General features: G+C 45.3%; 1 protein-coding gene across 4 annotated transcripts in view; it reads right to left on the bottom strand.

Moving 5' to 3' along the window:
• Casp7 (caspase 7) overlaps positions 1–12,955 on the bottom strand; it is a 34,565-nt gene that overhangs the window by 7,805 nt on the left and 13,805 nt on the right. For 2 of the 4 annotated variants that reach the window (XM_075974497.1, XM_075974495.1), the window contains exon 3: positions 10,059–10,193. The exons of the other annotated variants lie outside the window; for them this stretch is intronic. In XM_075974497.1, the coding sequence (XP_075830612.1) occupies positions 10,059–10,193 (135 nt within the window). The remainder of the gene's footprint in view (positions 1–10,058; positions 10,194–12,955) is intronic. 4 annotated transcript variants of the gene reach the window in all.

The raw sequence follows: 12,955 nt of genomic DNA, 5'->3' as shown, positions 1-12,955 counted from the left end.
GCAGTCTGGGCAGTTGTGTGGTCAGGGAGGCCTTGCTTTGTGAAGAGAAGACCCACGGTGACAGACAGTGCTGTTTAAGTGTCACGTTTCAACGGAGTAAGGAGAATGCAGCTCCCAGAGTGGCCAGCGTGGAACACGGATGGCTCAGCACCTGCCATGAACTCGTGAGGCCCGTGGGGACCTAGTGGGGCGTTCACTGGGTACCAAACTTACACAAACCTCACAGCAGAATAACTGCCCTGGGTCAGGCAACGGTTTACTAGAAGACAGGGTTACCCTGTTTATTACGTCCCAGACAGCAAACAGCCCACAGTCCCGTTTACAGTGAGTGGCTAAACTGAGCAATGTTCCTGCAACAGGGACAGCAGGAAGCACGAACGGAAGTCACAAACAGACACAGCAAAGAGCCAATACACAAAGGGCCGCACCGATTTAAGCACCTCCTACTGAGCCTGGAGAGCTTTTGAAACCAGAGGACCGTAAAGACCTCCAGGGATGCCAACGCTATTTACTTACTTTAAAAATGTGGCTGTGAAGGTGGTACAGGCATGATGCCAAGTGCCTTCCCTCTACTCCTTTCCAACTTTTTTTTTTTGACAGTCTCTCCAGGAATGCGGAGCTCGCTGTTTTAGCTAAACTGTCTCGACCCCCAACTAGTACTTGGGGTACAGACACCTGCTGGGATGACACAGCCGAAGGAGTCCAACAATGCTGTCTCATGCCACAGATGCAGAGAATTTAGTAGTCGCTCAGAGCTGCTGCTGAAGACGTGGGGATTCCTAGAGAGCTGCCGCTCCCCAGTCCACCCTGGGAGCCTGAGAACCCTGGTCCCAGGATCCGCAAAGGAATCTGCAGCAGCAAACAGCACAAAGCATCTCCGCAGTGAGAGAGAGGGACAAAGGAGCAAGGGTGAGCGATCTCACCTCTGCATCCTTTTTACACCGGTGCTATAAGATGCTGCCCTTCAGAGCTGGGGTGAGGCTTCTCACTTCACTGATGGCAATCAAGACAGCTCTTCACAGAAGCGTGGTGATCAGTGATTTCTCAGGGGCTGCACACTGACATTCAAAACCACCCACCCACCGCTGCAGAAGGGAAATAGGGTGGGTTTTCCTGAGTGTAAGCTAAGCGAGGTTCTGTGCGTTCAAGGACATGCCACAGGGGCAGGAGTAGAATTCATGTTCCCACTGCCACCTTCTCAGTGGTCCTACAGACGGTGTTCCCCGTGTGAACTAAAATACAGATGCAGGGTTCCCTACCCCAGGAACTTTCTGGTGTTCAGATGTGCAGGGGATAGGTAAGGGGTCCGATGCCCGTTTATAGGTATCACTAACAATAACTAACATTTGTCAGTACCCATGGAGTTTGCTAAAACTCCCGGCTGCATCTCCTCCCTGAACCTTCAGTCAACTCATAAGGAGGGCAGATACCACCTTGATTCCAGTTCTAGACAAATGACGGAGGCTGGAGGGGCTAGCTGGCTGGCCTGGGGAAGAGCGAGCACACGGGCATGCCAAGGCTTGGGGAAGAGCGAGCACACGGGCATGCCAAGGCTTGGGGTAGAGCGAGCACACGGGCATGCCAAGGCTTGGGGAAGAGTGAGCACACGGGGGCATGCCAAGGCTTGGGGAAGAGTGAGCACACGGGCATGCCAAGGCTTGGGGAAGAGCGAGCACACGGGCATGCCAAGGCTTGGGGAAGAGTGAGCACACGGGGGCATGCCAAGGCTTGGGGAAGAGTGAGCACACGGGCATGCCAAGGCTTGGGGAAGAGCGAGCACACGGGCATGCCAAGGCTTGGGGAAGAGCAAGCACACGGGCATGCCAAGTGTGTGGCCTTCAGGTTTGTTACTCATTGGACAATGGTGACCCTCAGATGGAGGGAAAGCACTGACAGGCTTCGAGATAAAGCAACTGACGAGTTACCTGTTCTCAGAGATCATGGATGATCTCTAGGCCCCAGGATTCACACAGTGGTGTGCAGGGGACCCTTGGACAGAGTCCACTAATTCCAGCTCCCGGCCCCACTGCTCGGTCAGCAGCTGGCTTGGGAAAATGGAAATGAGGAGGTTTGATTTTCTCAGTGGTAAACACAGCCCATGTTGAAGAGGATAAGGTGCCTGAAAGAGCTTTGAAACCTACCAAGTTCAAAACACACACAGCCTTCCCTTCCTTGTTAGCACCTGCAACCCACAGGCCAGGCGCTTCAAGGGGTCAGTGCACAGTCCCAAGGTCATTGTCAAGGTCAAGTTCTGCCCTGGCTGGGTTGTGACTCCCCACGGAACAGCCTCCTGGTGTGCACTTTCTCTAGTAAGGCCCTCTAGGAGCAAACACTGCCTTTGATATTGAAATCTAGGGCAGTACTCACGCGCCTCTCAACTTCCAGTTGGGGGAAGTTGCTGTGTAATTTGCGGTTTTTCTTAAACTGGTCCCCTAACTCAGTTACCTCCTCAACAAAGGCAGCCCTGGGACTGGCTTTATACAGCATTTTCTGTGACTGCTTGGAAAAGACCAGAATGGGAAGAAAATGAGAAAAGTTTAAGGCAGCATAGGAATCTTAGCATATTAACCTTATTTTAGGGCACAATTCCTGCACCCTAGAGTAAACAGAAGTCCATCTCGGACTGTAGCAGGACACCCTGCAGGCTGGAGAGCACGGCTTGTTCAGGACAACCTGAAAAGGCACACTTGAAGAGCACAGTTCTATTTCTATCTTCTTTGGCAAGGATTTCTATGTTGAGGGGCTAGCGGGATGGTTCAGCAGATAAAGGGCTACCCGAGTTCAATCCCTGGACTCCACGTGGTGGGAAGGAAAAAGCTGACTCCAGGAATTTATTCTCTGATCTCCACACGCAGACCACAGCATGAGCATGCATGTACACACACATGCACAGGATGCAGAGGTGACCCCTCACCCTCATCATACACTGTACATACAATGTACATACAAATGTAATGTAAAGACCCCAACAATTTTTAGGACAATAGTCATGTCTCAAACATGCTGTGGCTCTTATATTTTATTTGTCATTAGTTCATCCCTAGTAACGTGCAAAACAAAGCCAGCAAGCATCGTTTGTGAGGATAAGGGGTTGGAGAGAACGTTACATGGGAAATCAAAGGCCTGTGCTTCCGTAAAAATAGAACCTGGAACATTACCTCATTATTTGAAAAGGTAGCTATTAACTTATTTGCTTAAAAAACAAGGAACAAGACTGGGGAACAGGGACACACACTGTAAAGACAATAATGAATGGTTACAAAAAGTACCTAAAAATTGAATTGCAAATCATATACAGTTCTTATCCCTGGGCAGATACCCCAGAAGGGTGGTAGGAACAATTTCCCTCCCAAACCTGCCCCAAATTGAACTCCTCAACACTTTAAACTCACAATTATTTGTGTGTGTGTGTGTGTGTGTGTGTGCATGCGTGCACTCTATGTGTTTCTCAAGGACTGAACTCAGGTCATCAGGCTTGGTGACAAACACCTTCACCTACTGGTCCACTTCATCAGTTATGAAATTCTACTTTTCAAAATGAAGCCAAATCTCCTCCTCTTGCTGTTTTGGGTCAGTCCACATTAATGGTTCCTTGTAACTCAAACAACCTTTAAACAACTTAAACAACCTTTAAACACCAGCTCTGCCCTGACCACAGATGTATACCATCGAATTTACCTTCTTAAGAAGGGCCGGCTTCTTAAGGACAAGCAGACTCTGGGATCAGCTTAGAGCACAGAACACAGAAACAGTGAAAAGGAGGAAGGGACTGTTTGAGAAGGCATAGAGAATGAACCAGGAAAAAAGGGAGGGGCAGCCAGGGCTCAGTGCACACAGTGACATCTGCATGGACAAGTGTGAGACAATCTCCTGTCATCGAAGAGCTCAGCAGCTTGGGGCACCCTTTTCTCTGGGTTTCTCTCCTTTTAACGCCCATTATACCTTAGAAACTGTGGGGGTAGCTGCCATATTGGTACACATTAATCGCTCAGCCTATCCCTCGACCTTTTAATGATGGTCACAGAGGCAGTACAAATGGCAAAATGAGAATTTTCAATGGCCATGTTTCAACATGTGACCTGAGAAGCCCAAAGGATGAGCTGGCCAAGAGAGGGCAGAGCAAAGGCAGAGGAAAGATGAGCAAAGTTGAAGAGAGTGGGAAGGTGTTGAGGAATATTTATCTGTGCTGTAAAGATGTGTCTCTGTCTAAAGTGCCCTACAATTGGCTCAATAAAAAGCTGAATGACCAATAGCGAGGCCCAAGGATATAAGTGAAAATTCTTTTCATATGGCATGGAAAAAGGTTTGGTTATACAGTCCAAATGGACTTAAAAAGTTAACATATGCCTTTTATCTGCTCAAACATAGAAAAAAATTATCTTTCAAAAAAATCATCTTTAGCTGACTTGTGCACTCCACACATTTCATACTTGTTACCTTTAAACGTTTGTGTGTTTTCAAATAAAGACAAATAGCCCAGGTGATCCAGCCTCTCAGAATGCCTCTGTCGCAGTTTCCTCAAAATTCTGCATCCAGAACAACATCAAAGCTGCTAGCTGAGATGGTCCAGCCTCACCCACTACTTCACATAAGCCCTGCGCTGTCCCATCACACAGAGTTTGGATAACAAGAAATAGTTAGATTTCCCAGGACATGATTGTTATCCCAACTTTCTCAGGGTCCCCTAAAGATGTTATTAAGACAAAGTTACTGTTATTTTTGTTTTAACATATTGTATGTATGTTTCTACTCTTGTTTAAGGTATTGTGCCTATGTAGCTCATTTTAAAACATAGCGTAAAGTTCTAGTCATTAAAGACTATTATTAAAAACTGTTTAGAATAATTAAGAAATGTAGGTTAGTAGTCATCTATAACAAACTTAGTCATGTAGGTATGTTTTCAAGGTCAAAGTGAGATATATTTTAGATAGATGATGTTCTTCAAATACTTCAGAGACCTACAGAATATGGCATTTAATATGGTTTAATAACATAAGGCTTTTCATGACAGTGAGACAATCTGCTCCTGGCAGCACCAATGTACTTCAAAAAAGGATGGTGGGCACTGATAAAACTCTGTAGGGTTAAGCCCAGCCTTAGGGGGCGTGTCCACCTCGGGCTAATGTTTACCTATAAATCTCCCGGGCGGGCGTGCGCCCAGCTGCCCCTTCTGCTCCTGTTCTCCACGGGAACCGTGGTACTATAAGTCTCTTTCCCCATTAAAGCTGTATATATTTTTTACAATCTGTCTGCATTCATTTATGCTGCTACAAAACTCCAAATGGAGTTTGCCTTCAATGTGGCAAAGTTAGCTGCTGGGGCAAGAAATTGCCCTTGCCTTAACTCCAGACAATGTGCTATACAAATTGGTCAAGCAGGACACAAAAGGCAATTGCTGAACTTCAGCAAGACAAGGTAGGTCAGTCCTTCAATTCCTGCCTCACAGAAAAGTCTGTTGTATATTCTAGGCTGAAGATGGAAGCCCCAACATTGCAGAGGAGCTTTGGGTGACTGTCCAGGCAGCCAGATGTTTCTGTCATTTCTATTGTTTTGGACGTTGCTTGCTCTGCACTTCCTATTTACTCAGCTAGTACGATATTCTTCTCAGATCTTTGATAGGATTGAAGATTAGACAGTTATAGCTGTATTTTCCTTGTTACTAAATTCAGAAAAGCAACTTACATAAGAGATATAAAGTTTATAAGGCTGAGAAACATAAACGCTTAAGTTGTTTATCTAAGAAAATGTTTTAAGATTTAAAACACATTTTTAAAAAGTGGTTTAGGTAGAAAACTTTGAACTCACTAAGGTAGAATAGATAATACAGTACTTTCTTCGAATTTGCTAAATATAAATGGATTTAGGAAATAAAAAATATATTTAGCAAATAATGACCAGGAGGCTGTAGAGATGATCAGTAATTAAGGGTACTTGCTCTTCTGGAGGACCCAACTTTGGTCTCCAATACCTAAGTCAGGTAGCTCACAATCATCTGTAACTTCCTTTCCAGGGATCTGATGCCCTCTTCTGGACTACACAGGCACCGGTACACATGCACAATCACACAGACACATACATACACATAAATAAAAACAAAAAGATAACTTAAAAGGATGAATCAGGTCTCAACAGGCAGCACGAAACCCCATTCCAGGTTTCCCAAAGGGCCCTGTGTTTTCATTTCTGGCTGCAGATTCTGTTTGGTGCCCTCATTCACGCTCAGGTCTGCAGTGAGCTTACAAGAACCATGGAAGCCATAGTGGGCTCAGGCCCACCCTGAAGGCTCAGGGCACAGCATCTCCCAATCAGACGCCTTGCTCCTTACTGGCCTCTAGAGTGCTCTCCTGCACTCTTCTTCCAAGTGAGTTTTAAACAACTAAGAACAAACAAAAGAAAAATCCATTTTGTCCCTGCCTAGAGCTATCCCATGGGTTCCTGCTGCTGAGAAAGATGCCAACATTCTGGCCACCATCACGTGTATGGTCAAGCCACATCCTACCTCACTCTTTCTTTCTCCCAATCATACCACTCTAGAAAACCACGAACTTGTCCAGCCTGTGCCTACCACAGGCCCTTGCCATTGGTCTTTCCTCTGCCGGGCATATCACGGTGCCATAGCTCCTTCATGTCAGTAGGGTTGCCAACCCCTCTTCTTCTGGGTCTCGGGCCTTCGGGAGTGGGCTGGACAGAAACCTCAGTCAACAAATGGTGCCAACGTAGACAGCTAAATTCACTTAAAACATGAGAGTGTTTGAGAAGCAATTCTAGATGCAAAAGAACAGAGTTAAGCACGGCTTCTTGGTAGCAGCATTTTCTCAGGTGGACTCTGTTTGCTAGAGGTAAGCATGTCTCATTTAAGAGAGGCTTCCTGATTTGGCATTAGCTGTAAAAATCTTGCAGCTCTTTTAAGAGGCCCCACCACCAAACACTTAAATGGTGTTGATGAATAGCCAATAGCATGCTTCTTGGTAGCAGGGACTTTGAAACACCATGGAGTTGTAGCAATAAACATGACTCCAATCAGAACCTCTGCCATGAGGCTAGACTCTTAGAAAGCTAAGGAATGGGATGGATCCAGTTGTCAAAGCCATAGCTTTATTCCTAGCCATATCAGTTAGCAAATTAAAGACTCATGTGGTCAGAAAAGGTGAGATACAGTAAAGATAGATTCAAAGAATGGAATGAAGAAAGCCTCTAAATGGTTTACAGTGTGTTTAAAAATATGTGTAGGTTTGGGAGAGAAAAGAAAAAGGATAAAGTCCTTAAAAGAGGGAGAGGGGAGGGGGGGTTGGGTGTGGTGGCACATACCTTTAATCCCCTTTAATCCCAACACTTGGTAGGCAGAGGCAGGCAGATTTCTGTGAGTTCAAGGACAGCCTGGTCTACAGAGTGAGTTCCAGGACAGCCAAAGATACACAGAGAAAACTTGTCTCAAAAAGCCAAAAATTAAAATCAAAAATAAAAGAAATAAAGTTTAAAATAAAGCCACATAAAGATGGAAAATATACAGTCTGGATACTGTATGTTATTGTGTAGTTTTTGAATTGTTTGATGGCTGAGGAAAGAACAAAAGCTGCTAAAAGACATTTGATTACAAATACTGCTGGATTAATCCAACATATATATTTAAAAAATGGCTTGACTTCAAATTTTAAGTCAAAAAATATGTTACTTTAGAGAAGAGTTTTGTTTCTACAGGAAATGAGAGGCTGTGGATTCATTCTGGGTTAAAAAAAAATGAGGTTTGATCTAGGAAGACCTTCTGAGAAATCTCCAATAGGAGCGGATGGCCCAGATGTCCGAGTTCTACATCCACAACAGATTCAAGGTTGCTGGCTGAGATGATCAAGCCTCACAGAATACTCCAGTCAGGACTTCATCATAATATTAAATTTTCTTTAAGTCCCCATAAGATTATCAGTGCCCCCAATCAGCAGGAACTAGCCTGGAAAACTACACCCACACCCCCCCCCAAATGGATTATGGATGTTTGCTTTTGTTTAGAATGTTGGTTGCAAGTTGTTATGGATAATGGTCAGGAAAAAAAAGCTAAACAAAGGAGATCTGATTCAGAGTTCTTGTTTTGGAAAAAGGGGGGGGGGTGCTGTGGGACAACAGTCTTGTACTTTGTAAAGATTTGTCACTTGTATTTTAATAAAATGCTGATTGGCCAGTAGTCAGGTAGGAAGTGTAGGTGGGGAAACCAGAACAGGAGAATTCTGGGAAGAGGAAAGGCTCAGTCTGCAGTTGTCACCCAGACACAGAGGAAGCAAGATGAGAACACCAAACTGACAAAGGTACCAAGTCACATGGCTAACACAGACAAGAATAATGGGCCAATTTAAGATCTAAGAACTAATTAATAAGAAGCCTGAGCTAATAGGCCAACCAGTTTATAATGAATGTAGGCTTCTGTGTGTTTCTTTGGGACTGAACAGCTGCAGGACAGGGAAGGACAGAAACCTCTGTCAACACCATAGCTCCTTCAGGTCATTAGGGCTACCAACCCCTCTTCTACCCACCGTTCTGGGTCTCATCTGTTTTAGTGTGTGCATCACACATCACCTGACCTCAATTACAGAGTCACCATCTGCCCTGCTAGAGGGAAAATGCATTTCTCTCTCTCTCCTCCCCCACCTGACCTCCCTCTCTGGACTCTTATCTCCACGTGTTGTTCCCTTGGCTGGTCCTGAACTCCTGCGCTCTTCATAGCACTTGGCTGAGGGTAAACCTATGAAGTCAGGACTCGGGCTAACTGCCTAGTACCTCCAGTTTGGCTGGGTGAGCACCCTGGTCACCTGTGGGCCAGCTAGGCACTTGAGGTGAGCTGAGGGAGGTATGTTGTCTAAAAAGCAAGAGAAATTTTTGGTATGTTGTTTAAGACAGAAAAGAGATTCTGGTAAAAAAAAATGTATATACAGAAATGGGCCTTATCTAGTTCCCTGTGTATGTTTTCAAAGTCAAACTTAAAGCAGGTAGGGAACAACTGATAGTCCATCACCACAGGGCTCTCATGACAGATCTTCGAGGGGCCGCAAGACGCCCCACTAATTTGGCCAAGGTAAGAGAGGTTCTTCAGGGCTGGTTGAACTACCATCTGTGTTTCTTGAGTGCTTAAAGGAGGCTTACAGGCGTTATCTTCCCTTTGACCCAACCTCTGAGGGTCAGCGGTAGCTATGGCCTTCATAGGACAGTCAGCATCAGATATTAAGAAAAATTACAGCAGTTAAAAGGGTTGCAGGATTATATCTTGCAGGATTTGGTTAAGGAGCCAGAGAAAGTGTTTCATAAGTGAGAGACTGAGGAATAAAAATTTTATATATAAAAGAGAGAGAGAGGGGTGGGAGGCAGAAAAAAGAGAGGACCAAAGGGATCATAGACAAGAAAGAAATTTGATAGAATTTTGGCCACAGTGGTAGAAGAGAAAGGGAAGACAGGACCTAGGCAGATAGAACCTGGGCAACAGAAGACCAAAGATGAGTGAAGACAGGCAGAGACACCCCTTAGACAAAGACCAATGTGCTTATTGCAAAGAAAAAGGATATTGGGCAAGAGAATGCCCAAAGAAGAAAGGAAGGGCCTCTAAGGTACTGGCCCTAGAAGAAGATGATTAGAGGGGACGGGGCTCGGATGCCCTCCCCCGTGCCTAGGGTAACCCTGACTGTGGAGGGAACCCCTATGGATTTTCTAGTGGACATAGGGGTTGAGCCCTCTGTGCTGAAACAACCATTGGGGAAGCTAAAGAATACAAAGACTATAGTAACTGGAGCAACTGGACAGAAACAGTATCTGTGGACCACCTTACGAACTGTAGATTTGGGGAGAGGACAAGTGACTCATTCCTTCCTGGTTATCCCTGAGTGTCCCTTTATTAGAAAGAGACTTGTTAACAAAGTTGAAGGCCAAGATCAGCTTTACTCAAACCAGGCCGGAGGGTGATTAAAGCCTTTTGTTGACTGAACCAGTGACCTTCACCCCCCCTGCTACCCTACTGCCTGAGACTGACGGCACCTCACCTACCCATCACTGCGCTGACTTTTGGCAGAAGAAGCTGGTACCTGAAATGTTCTGAAGGATCAGCTTTGGCCCAAGAGTCGGAGCTGGTATAGGGACGGCAGCAGTTTCGTGGCTGAAGACCTTTATTTGCCCGCCTAAAGGCCCTTGAAATGGTGAGACGCCAGATCTGGAAACAACTAAAAGAAGTATGTACGCTGAAGACTCACAGTACCAAGGAGAGGACGACGTTTTTTATTTTTTTTTTTTTTGGTTTTTCGAGACAGGGTTTCTCTGTGGTTTTGGAGCCTGTCCTGGAACTAGCTCTTGTAGACCAGGCTGGTCTTGAACTCACAAAGATCCGCCTGCCTCTGCCTCCCAAGTGCTGGGATTAAAGGCGTGCGCCACCAACGCCCGGCGAGGACGACATTTTTATCTGGCGGCATCGAGTTGGGAATCTTGAGCCTCGTTGGAAAGGGCCATATTGATACTCTTGACGAATTGCAGTTTCAGGGGCTTTTAACACCACCACCAGTCGAGATGTTTGTGTTTGGGGGACAAATTATAGGCTGACTCTTACTGAGGTTACAGGTATAGGGTCAAGCGTGGGAAGTCCACCGGCTGTCTACAAACATTTGTGTAATGAGACTCTTAAGAGCCCTAAGACTCCTGACACCGGGTACTTGGTTCCTGGTTTAGATAAATGGTGGGCTTATAATACAGGCCTTGCATGTCGACATCGATCTTTAATGATACCAAAGACTACTGTGTGCTTGTACAACTGGTACCAAGGGTCTTTTATCATCCAGCTAACATGCTTAAAGATGAGTTTGACAAGCACCAAACTCGCTTTCGACAAGAACCTATTTCTCTGACACTAGCAGTAATCCTGGGCCTTGGGGTAGCTGCCGGTGTTGGGACAGGTACCGCTGCCCTAATACGGGCCCCTCAGTACTTTAATGAATTAAGAATAGCCATGGATGAAGATTTGAGGGCTCTAGAACAATCTATTTCCAAACTTGAAGAGTCATTAACTTCCCTCTCAGAAGTGGTCTTACAGAATAGAAGGGGATTAGATATGTTATTCTTAAAAGACGGAGGATTATACACTACTCTCAGAGAGAAATGTTGTTTCTATGTGGACCATTCAGGAGTAATTAAAGACTCCATGAGTAAACTTAGAGAAAGGTTAGACAAAAGACAAAGAGACAGAGAAGCACATCAGGGAGGGTTTGAGAGCTGGTTTAATAGATCTCCTTGGATGATTACTCTGATATCTTCCTTTATGGGACCATTCCTAATTTTGCTTCTGCTACTGATTATAGGTCCATGTATATTAAATAAACTAATTACCTTCATTAAAGAAAAATAAGTGCTGTTCAGATTTTGATGTTATGCCACCAATACAGCGCTTTACAAAGTCAAGAAGATACTGAAATTTAGTTCTATGATTAGAACTAGGTACTAGAAGAAGTGGGGAGATGAAAGACCTGGATAAATCCAGACCCCTCTAGCAGGAAAAATCTAGCCAAAAATCTAGGTTCAATGACTCTGTTTCAGGAACTAGCTGAAGATAAAGTTAGATTATAATCTTGAGAATAATCTTGAGAAACAGGGAGTTACCCCCTTGTGATTATCACTGGTATTTTCAGAATTTTCAATGACGCCCTCCTTTGGATTACTGGGTTGTGGTTTCTTCCCTTAAAAACCCCTTCTCCTAGTTACTGAAGGCCAACTCCTCCCGAGTGGGTTATGAGTCTCAGCCCCAGTGCACTGGTTCCTGACCTGTCAATAAACCTCGGGTGATTACAGCAAGGACGGTTTCTTGTGAGTTACTGGGGGGAGGGGTCGTGTTAACCCGATACTTGAGTAAGAGTTTCCCCAAACCTGGGGTCTTTTAAGGGTTTCTCTGTGTAGCTCTGGCTGTCCTAGAACTCACTCTGTAGACAAGGCTGTCCTGGAACTCACAGAGATCCACCTGCCTCTGCTTCACAAGTGCTGGGATCAAAAGCGAGAGTCGCCATTGCCCAGCTGGTTTTCTTTTTTCTAGACACAGATTTACACAGGTGCTGGGGACTCAAACTCAGGTCCCCAGGCTTGAGCAGCAGGCACTTTACCCACCGCCGTAGGTTGCTGGCTGAGAATTTTCTAAGCCAGCTTTTATCACTTCCCATTCCAGGCCTATCACACCCATTCCCACCCACCCCCACCCCCACATCCTTCTCACCTCTTCCTTCACCTTTCTTAATTCTCTGCTGCTAAAGTCTAACCTTTATCTTGGCTCTTTTTACATGCAGAAGACCCCCCCCCCCCAGGAAACCCAGGATTCTTGTTTGGAGGCTGTCATATTTAAGTACAAAATCCAGGATAAAACAGACTAGTGAATCAAAAGTCCTAAATCCTCTTAAAAGCTTGAGTGTTCCACAATTGGCTGCAGATTAAAAAAAAAAAAATCAAAACAAATCTGGGCACTAAATCACTGTGCTTTGGCCAGACAATCGAGATCACAGCAGACAAGATCCTGGTACAACGACTACAGTGTGCCAAAGGACGTGCTGATGCCATGGGATGGACAAATCACACGGGACACACGCACATGCACACACGCACATGCACACGCACACACACATGCACACACTCACAGCTGCCTAACCAGCCTTCCATCTTGGTGCTAACACAGACCCCAGATAGCCCCAGTGCTCTTCCAGGAGCAGATAACACCGGCACTGATTACCGGGAAGCCACCGGATTATCCAGGCTTCTCAAGCAGAAAGCCATTTCTCACTGTGTCAGATTCCAGTGTGAGGCCAACTCAGTCATTTCCATGAGTTAAAAAAAAAAAAAAAAGAAAAGACAACACAACCCCTGCAGGTTACTTCTATAAAAGGGGCTGCATGCAGGAGCTTTAGCAACTATTACCAGATGACATTATGGGATCCAAACAGTATTCTGCTTGCTCGAC

Source organism: Microtus pennsylvanicus, chromosome 5, assembly GCF_037038515.1.
Source record: "Microtus pennsylvanicus isolate mMicPen1 chromosome 5, mMicPen1.hap1, whole genome shotgun sequence".
NCBI lineage: Eukaryota > Metazoa > Chordata > Mammalia > Rodentia > Cricetidae > Microtus > Microtus pennsylvanicus.
The sequence above is the reverse complement of the archived record's forward strand: the minus strand, read 5'-3'. Positions and strand labels throughout refer to the sequence as shown.